This window comes from Canis lupus, chromosome 15 (genome assembly GCF_048164855.1).
Source record: "Canis lupus baileyi chromosome 15, mCanLup2.hap1, whole genome shotgun sequence".
Taxonomy (NCBI): Eukaryota; Metazoa; Chordata; class Mammalia; order Carnivora; family Canidae; genus Canis; species Canis lupus.
Genome location: NC_132852.1, coordinates 10,251,967 through 10,271,963, shown reverse-complemented (window position 1 = coordinate 10,271,963; position 19,997 = coordinate 10,251,967). Strand labels below are relative to the sequence as shown.

Here is a 19,997-nt window from a genome sequence, read left to right as displayed (position 1 = left end):
CATAATAGAAAATATGTTTCAACATTTTTTATTTTTATTTAAAAATATTACAAAGTGTGTTTGAAAAATAAATATATCTATATTATTTTTTATGTTGCTAAAAATACGAGAAGTTTATGTCAGCAACTGGTTAATCTTTAATTTCTCTTTTAAAATCTTTTATTGCCATCCCAACTTAATAAGAGAAGTGATGGAAATATATACATGGCACTTAAATGTACTTCGCTTAGACTTTAATCTCATTATTCTTCTAAAACAATCTTTAAAGGTTGCCAGTGATCTCCACATTGCTGAATAGAATGGTCAGTTCTTGGTTCTCATCCTACTGGTAGCATTTGACCATGTGTCTGTCACTCTTCTCAAAACACTTTGTTCACTGACTTTTCAGTATCCAGATTTTCTTGACTTCCCCTGGTATTTTACCAGTTGGTGTTTTCCATTTTTCTTTCATTCCCAAGGCTTATTTCTGCATATGCTTCTGTTCTCTGTCTGCACTGATTCTAGGTAATCTGTCTAGGTTTAGTAATCTGTCTAGGTTTATGGCTTTTAGTATAATATATAGGATGACAACTCCCAATATATAACTCAAAGTCACATAGGTTTCCCAAATTCTAGGCCTGTGTATGCAGGTACATTCTTGACATCTCCCCATGGTTGTCTAGTAACAAATAAAAAAACAAACAAAAATCCCTACTTGAACTCCCATTCTTCTTCTTTTATCTGCTTTACTCACTTTCTTACTATGTTGGTTGATGATAACTAGTTCCAGTGGTTCAAGCCAATGATTTGGCAGAGGCCCCTGGAATTCCTGTCACAGATCACTTTCTACCTGCCACGAATTATCTTTTGTTATGCCCCAGAATCCAACCATTTCTCACCACATCAACTGTCATTATCCTGACTTGACATCATCCCTTCCCCAAATTTCTGTAGTAACATTTATCTACATTAACTGCTCTGTCCTTTCTTTCCTCCAGTCCATTCTCAATATGTTAGAGTGTTTTTCTTAAATTAGTCATTAGATATACCATCCAAGCACCTTAAGCCTTGAAAATAATTTCCTCTTTCATTCTGTGAAAAGCCATTGTCCTGCCTTTGGTCAATAAGGCTCCTGAGATCTCTTCACCTTGTTACTGTTCTGGTCTCATATTTCACCTCCAACTTCGATCATTCAGCCCCAGCTGCACTGGCTTCCTTGTCCTTTCTCAAATACATTAGGCATATTTCACCTTAGAACCTTTGAACAGGCTCTTCCATCTATTTGGTATACTATTTCCCCAAGATTTGTGTGATTACCTCTTTCTCATTTCCTTCAAAATTTGTTCCAAAGTTGCCTTCTTATAAAAGACCATTCTAGCCACTCTGTGAAATTACTAACTATGCATGCCCCAGTACTAAACAGTAATCTCTCAGTAATCCTATATTTTTTCTTTTTCTCCATTTCTTTTTTTTTTTAAGCCTCTTACAGTGTACTAGTAATTTACTTATATTGTGTGTTTGTTATTTATTGTTTAACTTGCTGGCTGCATGAAAGCAGGGATTTTGTCTATGTTGTTCAATACATCATCTCATTTGCTCTAGACAATAACTAGCACATAGTACTGGCTTATTAATTAACAATAAATAAACATATGATGCAATGAAGAACAAATGTAGGAAACGAATAAAAGTCAATTTACATGATGTTAAGTTTCATCACTTAAGTGCATTCCAGACATAGTTTAAGGAATTCCATTTATATTAGAATGTAGAATGTACTGGGTTCTCCAGAGAAACAGAACCAATAGGTTCTGTTTATATATTATAGAAAGAGACTTATTATAAGGAATTGGCTCAAACAATTTATAGAGGTTGAGATTTGAAGATCTGCAGTCAGCAAGGTAGAGACCTAGGGGAGTCAGTGATATAGTTCCAATATGAAAGTCAGCAGGCTAAGACCCAGGAAGAACAAATGTTTCAATGAAAACCTAAAGGCAGGTTGAAAAAAATCAATGTCCCAGAGCAAAAGCAGTCAGGCAATAGAAATTTTCTCATATCCCTTTTGTTTTATACAGACCTTCAACTCATTATGAGACCCACTCACATTAGGCAGGGTAATCTGTTTTACTCAATCTACCAATTCAAATATCAATCTAATCCAGAAACATTCTCAAGAGACACACCAAGAATAATGTTTGACCAAATGTCTGGGCACATAATGTCAAGTAGACACATAAAATTAATCATCACATAAAAATTTAAAAGTATTGATTTGCTTTTTTGCTCTTCGTGAATGTAGGAATGAATATCATAGAAATGTAGGTAAAAGTCATGGAGTACTTGAATGATTAATTGAGAAAACACAAATCTGTGCATGCTTGATTATATTTTCTGTAACATCAATAACAAAAAAAGTTAACTGGTTTGATCAATCACTACTTATCAAACGTGACTAGTTTTCTTTAATTGGTCTAGTGTCTCAAACACTTATTAACTGAATTAAGAGCTATGAGTCATTCATTCCAGGTAAAACATAAAAAAGTCATTCAAACTTTCAACTCTAACCTCATAATAGCAATACAAAAGTAGCAAAATATCAAATGTTAATAAATTATAAGTAACAATTATAATCTGGTTCCTGCTTGTATATGACTACATAGATTAATCCATCAGGAGATAATAACGAGTTGATATGCCAGTTGAAACAACTGATAAGATGAAAGAAATAATATTTTATGGTACCCTATAACCTTGCCTATGAATTTTCCAGAAAGTCACAGTGTAGTACTTCCTCTCAAATATGGATTTATTAGATAATACTGTAAACTTGCTTCTAAAATAATTTTTTAAAGATTTTATTTATTTATTCATGAGAAACAGAGATTGAGAGAGAGAGAGGCACAGACACAGGCAGAGGGAGAAGCAGGCTCCATTCCATGCAGGAAAGCCTGATGTGGGACTCAATCCTGGGTCTCCAGGACCACAATGCTGTGCTGAAGGTGGCAAGAAACTGCTGAGCCACCCAGGATACCCTAAAATAATTTTGTAAAAGAGCATGTGATTTTGTTTGATACATCAAACAGGAAATGAATATACATTTTTGGAATATCTCTTAACTTCTCCAGAATTTTGAGTGAAGTTACTCTTATTTCTAGTCAAATTATATTAGAGTTCCTAAAATTACTCTACTCATAAAAGTAACTCAGGTATATTAGAAACTTATGTCATTGTCAGCATAGTGTTTTCTGTTTGGTTTCATTGTTGACTATTTTATTTTGAAATGGTATGTATTTCCAGAAAATGAACATCTTCATTTGTTGGAATATTCTTGTCTATAATTTAGATCTTATCAGTAAAATAATAGAAATATGCACAGTGGCCTAAACTGTATCAAAGCAGAGACATCTATACTAAATGGGATTAGTATTAAGGAAAGTAGTATAAGAACATTGATAGGTGTTAGGCACTGGAGGAGAATAACTTTGGCTTAGAAAGATCTTCTGGGAAGTAGATGTGGAAGCAATTGAGATGATTGGTTTACAAACACTGGCATCTTATCAGTAGGCTACTAATAGAAGTCAGACAAAAAAAGATAAGGATCCTCTTGAAATGCAAGCATTGGATTGGAGGCAGATAAAAAGGGTCAAATTTGAGGGCTCAGGTGTAATTCTGATACTATTATATTCCATTATATTATATGAAATACATAACTTTTTAGCCAACTTGTGTTATGCATTCATCGTATTAAACAGGAATAAGGGATGAGTCACCTATTGTACTGCCATGTGATCTGCTATATTGGAATCCTTTTGGTCATGAGGAAAACAACTAAATGTTAACAAGTAAGGCCACAATGATCCAGGATAGTATTTGCCTAGTTGGGTAGCATCTAATCTTGGAGTCTGGTGAACTAACTTTCTATGACTGAAATGTTCTGAGTATCATCTTAAAATTACCATACTTTAAAAAATGATAACTAACCTATGTAATTTTTTGTTGCTTTTTAATTTAATTTTACTTACTTTTATATTCTTCTGCAAATAGCATTTTCTAAGAATTAAGTGTGATAAAGTCAGGGAACAGAATGTTCTTACAGTTAGGGAGAATAGTGAAACTATCATTATTCTGAGAAATATTGGTGGGAAACTTGGTAGAATCAGATATATTATACTTTTTAAAATTTTCTTAATATGATTTAATGATTTGTTTCTCAGAAATTTTTTAAATTTAAAAATCTTCTATTTTCTTCTAAGTGTTTAAGTAAACAGAGAAATGTAAGGTTGTGAAACAGATACCCAAATTATAAAAAGATATTTTAAAAATCCATAGAATCATGCATTATTCTTTCATGAAGAGCTCAAATTTCTTGGGCTGGTTGGTATGCCCCGTACTGTTGTGAAACATACATAGTTTGACCAACATTTATAGAGAAAGGCAGTTAACTGATCAATTACACATTGAGTAGTATCACTGTAGACTAGGCCTTTAATTGCTTTGAAAACTTACACATGAAGTTAAAGATTTTCACCCTTTCCCAAGTAACTTAAAAATCAAACAGTACCAGTAAAACAAAGACTGCTGAAAATACAGAAATGTCAAATAACCAAATTGTAAGATTGTAAGCTTTATATACATTACTAACTATAGTTTATTAGATAATGTTTGGGTTTAAAATGTGGTATATAATTATATTTAGTAAACATGTATTTTTTACTAGCTTCAAGATCTGGGAAAGGAGTAGAGAGCACATAAGACTTAATCCAACACAGATCTTACCTAAGCTAGTGAAAGAGACAGGCATATAAATATCTAATTGTAATTCTTTTTCATCACCCGCTATTTTTTTTTTATCAGCAACCATGTGCATGGCACTTTGTTTATATACATTGGGGATTTTAAAAAACAGGACTTTTTTTTTTTTTTTTTTTTTTGCCTTTAATGAATTTGAAATCTAATTAATTACAGAACTAGTACCCCTGCAATACCTGGGGTGGGATACATTAATTACATAGGCAATGAGAATTTGTGAGCAATGAAGGCAACAATGAGTCTAAAGTATTTTAATGCCCTTCTTCTTTCCCAAGGATTTCATGTGGATTGAGGCCAACACTAGCCTGGCTTACAATGATGCACATGAACAGTAGCACTTAATAAATCTAAAATGGAATTTTCAGAATGAAGGATGGGGAAGGGATAGATTCATCATAGTTGCATGGAAATCTGTAGGTAACTCAGGGGTATCAGCGAGTCACTGGTAAATAAGCAGGGTCAGATCTAGAGATTTGGCTGTTCCTCTGAATTATTTCAGTGAGATTTGGTTACCCTATGTGGTTTGTCATCTCATGTAGGTTGTCACTCTAGTTAGGTAATCATGGTGACTGGAACATCACAGTCCTTCAGGTTGCAATTCTTACATTTATTTAGTTAGTTTTTCTCTTAATTCCAGTTATTTAACATACAGTGTTATATTCGTTTCAGGTATGCAATGTAGCCATTTAACATTTCCCTACATGGCCTGGTACTCATCACAAGTGTTCTCCTTAATCCCCATCCCCTGTCTCTCCCATCCCCTACCCACCTTCCCTCTGATAACCATCAGTTTATACTCTATAGTTAAGAGTCTGTTTCTTGATTTGCCTCTTTATCTCTTTTTCCCTTTGCTCATTTGTTTGTTTGTGTTAATTCCATATATGAATGGAATCATATGGTTTTTGTCTTCTGCTGACTTATTTTGCATAGCCTTTTACTCTGTAGCTCCATCCATGTCATTGCAAGTGGCAAGATTTCATTCTTTTTATGGCTGAATAATATTCCATTGTGTGTGTGTGTGTGTGTGTGTGTGTGTGTCACATCTTTTTTCAGTGAAGAGAGATGATTGATACTCTATTAGAAAATGTATCTTTATGATTAACTAATATTTGTTAACCATATTTATCCTGTAGTTTCAAAAATGTGGTTATGAGGCATACCAAAATGACTTTATATTTAACTAAACAAATTCCTCATTCCCAGTTAACAGTATTATGTCATGCATTATTGTCTTCTGTATTTTAATCAACTCCAACTGATGGATTAGTTGATGGAAGTTTTGTTGATCACTCACTGGGATCTTCCATTCAAATTCAAGAAAGAAAAGAAAAGAAAAATATTATAACCTACATGTCTATACTTTGAATGAGGGATTCTTTTTCTTTTTTCTTTTTTTAATTTTTTTCCCATTTGAGGAATTTACCTACTTTGATGGAAAGGGCCAATTTATGTTTTGTCATCTAAAGAATTTCTTGTGGAAATCTCAATTGCCTTGGAAACATATTTCAGAGTTATTTCAGTGGTGTTTGAAAAGCCTATATAGAATGTTGCTTCAGTCAGCTGTCTATCTAGCCCTGGCCTTACTGTAGATCTAAGTGCAGGAGGGTGAGTACAATTCTCTCTCAGAATGTCTAGGACTTATAGAGCAGGTGAGACAAAAGCCTGGTTTTAACTGTTAATCAGTTGCAACAAAAGAGAAGTCTCACGATCATTCCATTAAGTGCATTCCATAGAGGCCACAATGCCCATAGTAATCCTAGAAATTTTCAGTCTATGTAGGAGGAAAAATAGTTTAATGGATAGTTATTTAGGATTCTTTCCTTCATGTGGCCAAAACCTATTATTATCACTCATTGGATCTCAACATACTCTAAATTTCAAAAAAAAAAAAAAAAAACAAAAAACCCTATAAATAAACATCCACACATAGTTAGGCACAAATGAACAGAATATCCTGTAGATTCTAATACCCATTTTATCTTCACTGATAACCACCCAATTCCAAGCTACCATCTGTTCTCACCTCGACTATGTAAGAAACTCCTAACTGACCTCCCTGCTTCTGCATTTGCATTCCTAAATAACCATTACACATCATAGCACACCAACCCTGTAGTTCCATAAATTTATTGCCTTCTTAATACACTTGGAATAAAAGACAAATTCGGAGGGGGGGCAGGACAAGATGGCAGAAGGGTAGGGTCCCCAAGTCACCTCTCCCCACCAACTTAACTAGATAACTTTCAAATCATCCTGAAAACCTACAAATTTGGTCTGAGATTTAAAGACAGAACAGTTCGAATGCTACAGAGAGAAGAGTTTGTGCTTCTAACACGTACAACTTGTTTTTAGCCACTCGCACTGAGCAAAATGGCTAGAAAGAAGAACTCACCACAAAAGAAAGAATCAGAAACAGTCCTCTCCCACAGAGTTACAGAATTTGGATTACAATTCAATGTCAGAAAGCCAATTCAGAAGCACAATTATAAAGCTTCTGGTGGCTCTGGAAAAAAGCATAAAGGATTGAAGAGACTTCATGACTGCAGAATTTAGATCTAATCAGGCCAAAATTAAAATCAATTAAATGAGATGCAATCCAAACTGGAGGTCCTAATGATGAGGGTTAATGAGGTAGAAGAACAAGTGACTGACATAGAAGACAAGTTGATGGCAAGGAAGGAAGCTGAGGAAAAAAGAGAAAAACAAAAGACCATGAGGAAAGGTTAAGGGAAATAAATGACAGCCTCAGAAGGAAAAATCTACATTTAATTGGGGTTCCCGAGGGCACCGAAAGGGACAGAGGACCAGAAAGTGTATTTGAACAAATAATAGCTGAGAACTTCCCTAACTTGGGGAGGGAAACAGGCATTCAGATCCAGGAGATAAGAGATATTTCCCCCACCTCTAATATCAACAAAAACTGTTCAACACCTCAATATTTAATAGTGAAACTTGTAAATGCCAAAGATAAAGAGAAGATCCTTAAAGCAGCAAGAGACAAGAGATCCCTAACTTACATGGGGAGAAGTATTAGATTAACAGAATACCTCTCCACAGAGAACTGGCAACCCAGAAAGGGATGGCAGGATATAGTCAGGGTCCTAAATGAGAAGAACCTGCAGCCAAGAATACTTTATTCAGCAAGGCTCTCATTCAGAATAGAAGGAGAAATAGAGTTTCCAAGATAGGCAGAAACTGAAAAAAAAATGTGACCACTAAACCAGCTCTGCCAGAAATATTAAGGGGGACCCTGTAAAAGAAAGAGGAGTTCCAAGGGAACAATCCACAAAAACAGGGACTGAATAGGTATCATGATGACACTAAATTCCTACCTTTCAATAGTAACTCTGAACGTGAATGGGCTTAATGACCCCATCAAAAGGCGCAGGGTTTCAGACTGGATAAAAAAAGCAAGACCCATCTATTTGCTGTCTTCAAGAGACTCATTTTAGACATAAGGACACCTACAGCCTGAAAAAAAAAGGTTGGAGAACCATGGACCATTCAAATGGTCCTCAAAAGAAAGCAGGGGTAGCCATCCTTATATCAGAGAAATTGAAGTGTGTCCCAAAGACTGTAGTGAGAGATGAAGAGGGACACTATATCATACTTAAAGGATCTATCCAACAAGAGGACCTAACAATCATGAATATTTATGCTCCGAATGCGGGAGCCGCCAAGTCTATCAATCAATTACTAACCAAAGTTAAGACATACATAGATAATAAAACACTTATACTTGGTGACTGGAATATAGTGCTTTCTACAATTGGCAGTTCTTCTAAGTACAACATCTCCCAGGAAACAAGAGCTTTAAATGCTACACTGGACCAGATGGATTTCACAGATGTCTACAGAACTTTACATCCAAACACAACTGAATACACATTCTTCTCAAGTGCACATGGAGCTTTCTCCAGAATAGACCACATACTGGGTCACAAATCAGGTCTTAACCGATACTAAAAGATAGGGATCGTCCCCTGCATAGTTTCAGACCATAATGCTTTGAAACTAGAACTATATCACAAGAAGTTTGAAAGGATTTCAAACACGTCGGGGTTAAGGACCATGCTGTAAAAGATGAAAGGGTCAACCAGATAATCAGGGAAGAATTAAAAAGATTCATGGAAACTAATGAGAATGAAAATGCAACCGTTCAAAATCTTTGGGATGCAGCAAAAGCAGTCCTGAGGGGGAAATACATTGCAACACAAGCATCCGTCCAAAAACTGGAGAGAACCCAAATACGAAAGCAAACCTCGCACCCAAAGGAGCTGGAGACAAAACAGCAAATAGAACCTATACCCAGCAGAAGAAGAGAGTTAATAAGGATTCGAGCAGAACTCAACGAAATGGAGACCAGAAGAACTGTGGAACAGATCCACAAAACCAGGAGTTGGTTCTTTGAAAGAATTAATAAGATAGATAAAGCATTAGCCAGCCTTATTAAAAAGAAGAGAGAGAAGACTCAAATTAATAAAATCATGAATGAGAAAGGAGAGATCAGCACCAACACCAAGGAAATGCAAACGATTTTTAAAACTTAGTATGAGCAGCTATATGCCAATAAATTAGGCAATCTAGAAGAAATGGACAGATTTCTGGAGAACCACAAACTACCAAAACTGGAACAGGAAGAAATAGAAAACCTGAACAGGCCGATAACCAGAGGAAATTGAAGCAGTCATCAAAAATCTCCCAAGACACAAAAGTCCAGGGCCAGATGGCTTCCCAGGGGAATTCTATCAAACCATTAAAGAAGAAACCATACCTATTCTACTAAAGCTGTTCTGAAAGATAGAAAGAGATGAAGTACTTCCAAACTCCTTCTATGAGGCCAGCATCACCTTAATCCCAAAACCAGACAAAGACCCCACCAAAAAGGAGAATTAGAGACCAATATCCCTGAGGAACACAGATGCAAACATTCTCAACGAGATAGCAGCCAATAGGATCCAACAGTACATTAAGAAGATTATTCACCATGACCAAGTGGGATTTATCCCTGGGATGCAAGGCTGGTTCAACACTCGTAAAGCAATCAATGTGATTGATCAGATCATCAAGAGAAAAAACAAGAACCATATGATTGTATATATATACATACACATATATATATGTATGTATATATATACACACACTATGTATCTATATCTATATATCTATATATCTTTTATTTAAGATTTTTAGTTATTTATTCATGAGAGACACAGAGAGAGCAAGAGGCAGAGACACAGGCAGAGGGAGAAGCAGGCTCCATGCAGGGAGCCCGACGTGGGACTCGATCCCAGGACTCCAGGACCATGGCCCGAAGGCAGGCGCTAAATCGCTGAGCCATCCAGGGATCCCCCACATCTTCTTTTTCCATTATCAGTTGATGGACACTTGGACTGCTTCCATAATTTGGCTATTGTAGATAATGCTGCTATAAACATCAGGGTGCATGTGTATTTTTGAACTAGTATTTTTGTATCATTTAATACCTAATAGTGCTATTGCTAGTTCATAGTCATTCTGTTTTTAAGTTTTTGAGACACTTCCATAATATATCCATTTTTGAAGCTATTACAATTAATTAAAAAATTTTAAAAACCAATTTTAAAAAATAATTATACTGACTGGACAGTGTTATAGTAAAGTACTGAAAGTTGAGTCATCTTAATGCCTCAGAAATATTTATTTATAATCATGTATATACAAAGACACATAATTGCAAATGTATCCTTTCTATTGCTCATTGCATTCCCCACTGGTAACTACATAAAATATTTAATAATTAATATTTAATTAATTTCATTTAATTTACACAAACCATAAAATACAAAGAAACTGGTAGTGGTATTATATTATAGTAAGTTTGTATTGTTGCCTTCCATATAAGATGAGAGAACAAATAAAGTCTACAGCTAACAATGTACAAGAGTACATTGAACTTTGATTGCTCATCAATATGTATCCAGAATAAATTCAGAGAATGAAGAAAAATTAACCAATAAAATTAATTCCAACTTATTGTTACAATAATTTAATTATAAGTTTTAGGTGATAGAAGTGATTTATACATATCATAAAAAACCTGGAAAATCTTGAAAAAAAAGAGAATAATAACAGTCACCTCAAAACGCTATCTTTCATCTCTCTGCAATATACATATTCTGTTTCAGTTTTTAACCCCTTATTTCATTTAACATTAACTTTGGAGTATTTTCATGTTAATGAATTTCACTAATAAAAGATTTTCGGGAACTCCTTTTAATCTCTAATGGTGTTATTTTATCCTGTATTTTTATTTTTGTTCATTTAAGTTTTTATTTTAATTCTTGTTAGTTAAGGCATAGTGTAATGTTGTTTTCAAGGGTAGAATTTAATGCTTTATCACACATATAACACATAATTATTTTTAAATGCCTTTGTTTTAAATATGTAATTCCAGGGGTCCCTGGGTGGCGCAGCGGTTTAGCGCCTGCCTTTGGCCCAGGGCGCGATCCTGGAGACCCGGGATCGAATCCCACATCGGGCTCCCGGTGCATGGAGCCTGCTTCTCCCTCTGCCTGTGTCTCTGCCTCTCTCTCTCTCTCTCTGTGTGACTATCATAAATAAATAAAAATTAAAAAATAAAAAAAAAATAAATATGTAATTCCAGCTGTTATATTACTGATCTAAATAATACTAAATATACATTCTGAATATCTTTAAAGGTTTCTTTAGGACAGAATTCTAAATGTAGTCACCGTTCAAATGGTTTCTCATTTTTCATTTAACTCTTGCTGCACTGTGCCAAGTATCTCTGAAGAAGCACTGTGACGACACCATCTCTAGCACTGTATCCAGGTGTCTTTTTCACAAAATATTCTGTGGAGTTCTTTTTTGGATTTATATGCCAATTTAAATATCTTTAAGTTTCTGAAAAAAATAGTTAGAAAATAGAACTAATAATGAATTGATTGAATATTGTGGGATATGCAGTACAGTGCAGTGCAATCCTTTATGAAAGGAGACTGGTGATTTCTACTAGTATTCCATCCAAAGAGGGATAATGTTGCATCCCCTGCACAGAGACAATATAGAATCTAGAATATGAAGTGAAAGATGCCACCCTTCCTGTAGAAGAAATATGATTGATACGAGCCTAATGGTAACTGGAGGTTGAAACAATTGTCTTGCCAGCCGCAGGTCTGCAAAGAGGATTCTACTACTATGCAGTCAAACAAAGCGTATTACCAAGTATCATCATCAGCTATGGTTATTGACATCCATCAGATGGGAACTGACCTTGCCCTAAAAATGAAAAATAATGGCAAAAAAGAGAATAGTACACATTCATTCACTTAGAAGAATTTTGCTAAAGCTTTTTAAAATAGAGATAGTAGGGGCACCTGGATGGCTCAGTTGGTTAAGCATTCTACTCTTGATTTTGGCTCAGATCATGTCTCAGGGTCATGAGATGGAGTCCCACATCACACTGGGTGTGGATCCTGCTTATAATTCTCTCTCTCTCTCTCCCTCTGCCTCTCCCTCTCAACTCCTGTGGTTTCTCTCTCTCTCTCTCTCTCCCTCCCTCTCTCTCTAAAAATAAATAAATAAAATAGAATAGAATAGAAATAATAAAAATAATGTAAACTTTTCCCAGAATTTCAGAAGAAATAATTATTTAAAGCATCTTATAATAACTGAAATAAAATAATGGATAAAAATAAAAAGTAGAGTAAATCCATTGTTAAGTATATTTATTTAAAATGTTTCTAAATATAAAATATTAATAAAATAAAATTATTAATTTCTAAATGAAATCTTAATCCACCAAATCTCATCAATCTTAATCCACCAAAAAGGAAGGAGAACAGAAATTTGAATGAAGCCTTATTATAATGAGAAAGGTTGTAGATCTATAAACCTACATATGTAGGAGATTATGAAAATATAAGAATAGAACTTTGTTAATTATTCTGATCATTTAGAAAAAGCAAATATTTCTAGAAAAATTACAATTTATAAATTCAGATTCCTTCTAGTTGAAAAACTCTGAATAGACCAAAACATTAATATAATACTTAGTTTACAGCTCTAAAAGTCATCTTTGGACTTGTGGACTTAATAAAAGTTTGAGATGAAATCCTAGTTCTACGTCCTGCTCTTTGTAAAACTCTGATGAGGTACCTTTTCCTCAATTTCCTCATCTATAAAATGGGCACCATGATACCTATTTTATAGGATTGTCCTGAGGAACAACTGCATTGAGTATCTAGGAAGCGGCACTGTTCTGTACGGTGTGGTACATATAGGAGTCTATTTCACGGTATGGTTAGATGCTTTGGTAATGGATACAATGAAAATTGAAAATGTGTCGGGTATCTTGTCAAGTAATTATCAGCAATTTCTGATCTTCCTTGGATAAATGTCTATTTATATATCCTTTGCCCATTTTTTTTAAATTGTGCTTTTTGTACTTATTATTGACTTATCAGTGCTTTTCATATATTCTGGAAATAAGTTTCTCATTAGGTATATGATTTACAAACATTTTATCCCATTATATGGATTGCTTTTTTATTTTCATTATTATGTCCTTTGAAGAACAAGAGCATTTAACACTGAAGTCCAGTGCTTTTTGTGCCATATTGAAGTATTCTATGCGAAAATCAAGGTCAAAAGATTATCTGCATGTTTTCTTCTAAGAGGTTTTAGTTTATGTCCTGCATTTAGATTTAATCCATTTTGAGTTAGTTTTTGTATTTGGTGTAAGGTGAAGATGCACTAAACCGCTGAGCCACCCAGGGTGCCCTCTCTTTCTTAGTAAACAGAAATTTCACCACATTACAAACAGAGTATTCACAATCACTTGTAAATTTTAATTAGCTTAGTCTAGACCCCCCAAGTGACTCAGGGGTTGAGCATCCACCTTCGGCCCAGGGCCTGATCCTGGGATCCGGGATCGAGTCTCCCATCAGGCTCCCTGCACGGAGCCTGCTTCTCCCTCGGCCTATGTCTCTGCCTCTCTCACTGTCTGTCACTCTCATGAATAAAGAAATAAAAATCTTTAAATCAAAACAAACAGCACAAAATAATTTGCTTAGGCCTTTGCTGGAAGGTGCTGCTTGTTGCTCGACTTGTGTTCCGTGGAGTCCATGAGGCACGATCATCCTGAAATTCGAGGCTTGCCGCTTTGTGTCACCGATGTGCTCCTGCCTCTTTATCCCTCTTTCTGCTTTTTGGTTTGATGAATTATTTTTTCATGATTCTACTTTAATTACTCCATTTTCTCCATTCGAGATTCAGCTTTCTTTCTTTTTTTATTTAATGATCTTCAATGATGTTGCTTCTCCTCTGCCAACTTCCTGGTTCTGCACATGTGTCTGCGTGTGTGTCCGTGTCTCTGTTTCTCGGTCAGTGTGCGTGGACACACCACATGATTTCAGTTCAGTCGGGGTCAGGCTGGAGAGTCAGGGCCTCCTGTCTACGTTCAGTTCTGCGACTGACGGCAGGTTTCCTAGGGCCCAGGTCAGGGCGACCCACTGGGGGCACCGCCGTCCACAGCTCACCCAGGGGAAACGAGGGAAGGGCCCGGAACGCACGACAGGCAGGGGTTCAGGATGAGGACGGCCTCACCCCTTCTAGGCCAAGACCCCGACACCTTCTGTAGGGTTTGCCTTGGATTCAGGAGCCTAGGATCCTGGGGAGCTATTGCCCATCCCTGCCCCGGGGGGACTGTCATCTTCTGGGCCTCCAGAATGAGGGTACCGGTGCCCGTGTGTGTGTGTGTGTGTGTGTGTGTGTGTGTGTTAGGAAAATAATCCCTTTACTTAAAATACCAAAAATTCCAACTACTGTAAGATACCGCATGTAAAAAACAAGACATAGTCTTGAGATGTAAAGGACACTGTCCCTAGAAAGTGCCTCTCTTTTTCTATTATTCTTTTTTTTTAATTTGGCTAATGGTGTCTACTGACACATATTTGGAATGTAATCTATTTATCAGCCAGCTGTTCTGGCCCAATGTGGATTTAGGATTTTAAAACATGTGTGGCTTTAGAGCTGTATAATAAAGTATAATCTTAAAATAAAAGTATCTTTTTAAAAGACTCTTATCATCAACATCACTGGTGACACCAATAAATAGCAAACATTGTAATAGGTAGTTTTTTGCAGTATTTTACAGGTAAACAGCCCTGCCATATAGGTAGCATTAGTGTGTTAGTCCTGTGCACACAGGACCTCGTGGACCTGGACGCATGTACACACCAAGGAAGAACGTGTGGGTGGAGGTATGTCCTGGGGGTGACACCCGCCTCCAAGGTCATAGATATGAGGCCACAGTGGCCTGGGGACATCTGGGGGAAGCACCCGCTAGGACACTCCCTATCCCACAGGCAAGATGCAGACCATCCCCGACGGGCACAACAGCTTCTCCGGGGTCAAACCGGGGAAGACTGGACAGTCGTGTCTGAACCCAGGTGTGTGTCCGAGCTGGGGCCCTGGGTGCACACAGTCCTTCCCCGGGGCCTGTGGACAGGGGTGTGGTTGTGTCCCTGTGTGCACAGGCCTTCGCCTGCAGGGAGGGGGGGCGTCGGCAGCACGAGCGCTGCCCCTGCAGCTTCCTCCAGGAGTGGGTCAGGGAGGGGGTCCCAGGAAGTGAGGTCACTGCCGTGTCACAGAGCCCAACAGAACTTGGAACCCCCGTAACCAGGCACCCGCATCCAGTGCAGCCCCAGCTCAGGCTCACTTGGCTGGAGACATCTGCTACTGGAGGATGTTCTCTTGCTGCCGACCCACGTCTGGGGGCTCTGGCTCCCAGGAACCCCAGGGGTGCGGCTTGTTCCTATGCTGTAGGCAGTGGCTCCAGCATAGGTACCAAGGCGTCAGGGCGGTGGTCAGGAGGCGCCGTCAGGTAACACAGCGCAGGCCAGGCCAGGCCCCCTGTGCCACCATCCTGCGAGCCCCATTCCTTCCTCCTCAGGTTCAGGGAACCAGGGATGTGTGGGCAGGTCCCATGCAGGCTGGGGGACGCTGCAGGGCAGCAGGTTCCCCGGGGATCCCTTCAGGGTCACCCTGATGTCAAGGTGGGCAGGGGGGAAACAGGGTTCCTGAGGTCCTCTACCCGCCCCAGAGTCACTCCGAGGCCCTGCATCCGCATCCCTTTGCTGTCCCCGGGGGCGGTGGGTGCCGCCTGCACTGTGGGGTGTCTGGGTGGAGGCAGCTGGGGGTGCGGCCCAGCCGAGGGGGCCAGACCGGGCGCTGAGGCCTCCTGCCTGGCTGCCGGGCACTGTCTCCACAGAGCTCCACCCGGGTCGTGGGGCGCGAGCGGGAGGAAGGGGTCGTCTGCCCCACCGCCTCCAGGAGCAGGGAGGTGCCCTGCGCAGCTAATGGAGGCCAGCGCGGGCTCAGGGTGAGTGCAGGGGCTGGGACCCCCGACACCCGGGCCCTGATGCGGCAGGAAGGACCCCGGGTCCCAGAAGCCAGCCTGCTCCCCCCTGGGCCCCCCGACACTCCTGCTCCCACATGAGTCTGGATCCCCCCCTCCCCACACCTGCCCCCATGGCCCTGCCCCTGCCTGGGCCAGATGCAGAGTCCCTGCGCACAGATGTGTGGGAACATCAGAATAGAGCCCTCAGGGGAGGCCTGGTTCCCCGGGGGTTAGCGCCTGCCTTCCGCCAGGCCTGATCTCCGAGGCCCGGGATCGAGCCCCGCCTGGGCCCCCTGCACGGACTGCTTCTCCCTCTGTCTGTGTGGCTGCCTCTCTCGGTCTCTCTGTCTGTGTCTCTTGAGGTCCTTGTATTGATCCAAATATTTTGAACATTTATCCTCTGAGATTGTTTCTTTATTGCATAGTTGGTCCTGTTTGTGTAAGAGACAGGCAGGGAGCTTGAGCGGGAGAGGGAGCCCCAGCTCCTCAAGCCCACGGGGCCCCAGCGCAGGGCCTGCCGGGGCGGGATCCCAGGCCTCCCGGCAGCTCCCTGCAGGCTGCACGTCCCCTCTGTCCCACCTCAGGGTGCAGGAGCCGCGGCCGGGCAGGGGCATCGGATCGTCCCGACCAAGCTCACCCGGACGGAGCTGCTGGAGCACAAAGTCCGACAACTGCTGCTCGCCTTGCAGCGCAGGGACGTCATCTATGTCCACAGCTTCCTGGAAGATTACCATCAATTCGCCACCACGGACGAGGTGCTGGACCTGCTGTTCACCGAGTGAGCACCTGCCCCTCCGCAGCCCAGGGCTGGGCCACCTGCTGCTGGGGAGGCTGGGGATGGTGTGAGCTTCCCGGCCTCGGGCTGCTCCCCCGCCTGGAGCAGGGTCCCCCAGGGCCTAGCGGGGTCCTGGAGGGCAGCCCCGGGGCCTGGCCTGTGGCGGGTCGGCCAGAGGGGCTGTGCCTGTGCTCAGCAGCCGTCCTCCTCCCCGTGACCAGGCCTGTGCCTCCTCCCCGCCCCCCCCGGCCCCAGGGTCCTGAGCGGCCTGTTTCCCCATTGAAAGGGAGGTTTGAGAGTCCATCGGGGGTCTGTGTCCTGGGGCAGCCAGACAGGGGGACCCCGGGACCCCCCAAGCCCACTAGGATATGGGCCATGGGCCTGGCCGGAGCCCTTTCATGCTCAAGCCTTCAGGAGGCCCCAGCAGGTGCGGGCGCTTCTCCGGGAGCTGCCCGTGGCCCCACGCACAGAGCTGACGGCCCCCGGGGCTCCGGCCTAGTCGGGGTCAGAGGGTGAAGCCCCTATGATGAGAGGTCGCGTCCACAGGACGATTCATGGGATGTCCCCGCCCTCCTCTAGGTATGGGTGCATCGCAGATGCGTGGGGTAACAACGATGTGGTCCTGCACTGCTGGAAACTGTGAGTGACTCCGGCTCCTGCAGGAGGGCCTTCCCTCCCCTGGAGGGCAGCGAAGGGGCTGTGGGGCTGGGGGGGGGGGGCTGCCCCCTCACCCCACACATCTGCAATTCCCGTGACAGGGAAAAGGTCTAATGCCCCTTCTGGAAAAGAGCAAAGGAGAGCGGTGGATGGGGTGTGGGCTTGGTGGGAGGCACTGAGACCCCTCAGGGAGACCTTCTCCATGCCCCCCAACCCTCTCTCTGCCCCACACCTGGAGCCCAGAGCAGAGGGGGTGGGGAGCATCGTACTCCCCAGTCTGGTGGCACCTGGACCCGGGGGCACAGCAGGTGCTCAGGAGGGCCGGTGAGGGCTCCCGGACCAGGCGGCCCCCGCCCCGTGGGAGATGGGAGATTAGAGTCAGTGGAAGGACACCCCCGGGGGCCCCTCGGGAGGGAGGCAGCCCAGAGCCACAGGAAGGAAGGTGGCGGTCCTGGGCGGCTCCTGGCAAGGCCTGGCAGGACACAGAGCCTGAGCCCTCCTGCCTTGGAGCTTCCCAGAGCGACAGTGTGTGCAGTGAGGGCAATGACAGGCCAAACGCCCCCCGTCCCCTGATGCCTGCCGGTGGACTCAAGGGGCAGGTGGGCAGGGACCAGGCTGAGGAGGGAGCCCCGCTTCCCCAGGAGAGACGCTGATGGTCACCCCACTGGGCCTGGGCTCCCCGCACAGAGGCTGCATCCCAGCCCCTCCTCGGGGAGCAGGCCTGTGGCAGGCAGGACCACCAGGTGGCAGGGGCACGAGGAGCAGGACTGGCCTCTGACACCCCGCGCGGGAAGCCGGGCCCCAGGTCCTGCAGGGCTTCCCCGGGACACCTGCATGTGACAGAGCCCTGTCTTCTGACGCCTGTGCCCGCCTGTCCCTCCCCAGGGCCATCTCCTTCATGATGGAAATATGGTTGAATTATTATGGGGACGACTTTCATCAGTTCCCAGAATTTCCCTCCCTTATAAAACTCCTCCAAATACTAAGACAGCACATGCCAGGCACAGATGCGCATCTCCGGGCCCTGCGTCACCTGAGGCAATTCAGACGCCTCCATGCAGCGGAGCGAGAGGCTGGGGGTGAGGAGGACTGGGGGTGGCCGAGCTGGGGACGGGGGGGGCCCGCGGATGCAGCCTCCGTGCAGCTGAGCCGGGAGCAGGGGTGGGCTCACACCCCACCCCACGGGCTGCAGCCTGGGGACACCTCCCAGGACTCTTGCCCTCACACACGGGGAGGGGTGGGAAGAGTGGCCTTGATTTGGGAGGGACGTGGACAGTCCGTCCTGGTGGTGATACTTTGTCTTCTTGGATCTACAGCTTTGGCCCGAGGAAAACACCCTGAACCCACTCTGGAGTGCACCCCAGCTCCAACCGTGGGGCCTGCTGCCCCGTGGGGCCTGGCTGCTGGGGCTGAGGGCTTGGCCTGCGATGAGCTGCCTGCTGGGGAGGCAAAGCCCCTGCAGATAGTGGTCACTGCTGCCCTGCAGGAGTCCCCTGCACCCCTGGGAGCCCTGGAGGAGGAGCAGGCGCCACCCCCTGCTCTCGAGGTCGTGGATGTGCCCCAGCCACCTCCTAACTCGATGGAGCAACTGGCCTCGGGGATGGAGCAACCCGTTGAGCCACCCGAAGAGCCCGCCCCAGCTCCCACTGTGGAGCCTGGGGAAGGTTCAGGGTCTGAAGGGATAGTGGCTGCTGGAGATGAGGACTTGGTCAAGGCAGAGATGCTGGTTCCTGAGGTGAAGGTGGTGCACGTGCTGGTCGAACCTATGGTTCCCTGCCCCGATGAGGAGGAGCCCCCTGCTCCCATGGCCACCCCGGAGGAGTAGGCCCTGGTGCCTGCAATCGGGGTCCCCAGAGGGCCAGACCTGCAACCTGCCTCCGGAACAACCTGCTTTGACCCGTTAGCAGCCCCCTGACCACCTCGGGAGCCCGCCCCAGCTCCCACCGCGGGGCTCGTGATGGCTGCAGCCCAACAGGGGCTTGCCCTCCCCTGTTATTTCACTGTTTCTAAATTTTGAGTTTTTCTTTAACCTTTAACCTGTATAATGGCTTATAGAGTTTTATTGTAATAAAGGATAAGTTAACTTTACACAAAATTGACTCTGATGCTTTTAAATTACACAACATGGTACTTTAGGTCCATTCACAGTGTTGCAGGCCCGGAGCCCAGGGCACCAGGGGACACAGCCGAGGATCCGGGGCTCCCCCAGGACAGGCAGAGGCTGGGAGGACACAGGACAGCCGGGTCACTCCTGCAGCCAGGCCCAGAGCTGTGCAGATCGTGCCCCTACCCCGGAGCACCCAGTCCCGTGTGCTCTAGGAGCTGCAGTAGTTACTGTGGAAGCTGACTCCAGGTCTGGACAGCTGGCCGCCG

At 43.1% G+C, this 19,997-nt stretch overlaps 1 protein-coding gene across 1 annotated transcript; it reads left to right on the top strand.

Moving 5' to 3' along the window:
* The first annotated feature begins 16,767 nt into the window (after positions 1–16,767).
* LOC140605461 (uncharacterized) lies at positions 16,768–19,693 on the top strand. The gene is made up of 4 exons (XM_072777696.1): positions 16,768–16,970; positions 17,547–17,606; positions 18,510–18,703; positions 18,941–19,693. Exons 3-4 carry the CDS (start codon positions 18,523–18,525, stop codon positions 19,447–19,449), a joined length of 690 nt encoding a protein of 229 aa, XP_072633797.1. The 5' UTR covers positions 16,768–16,970; positions 17,547–17,606; positions 18,510–18,522; the 3' UTR covers positions 19,450–19,693.
* The last annotated feature ends 304 nt before the right edge of the window (positions 19,694–19,997 follow it).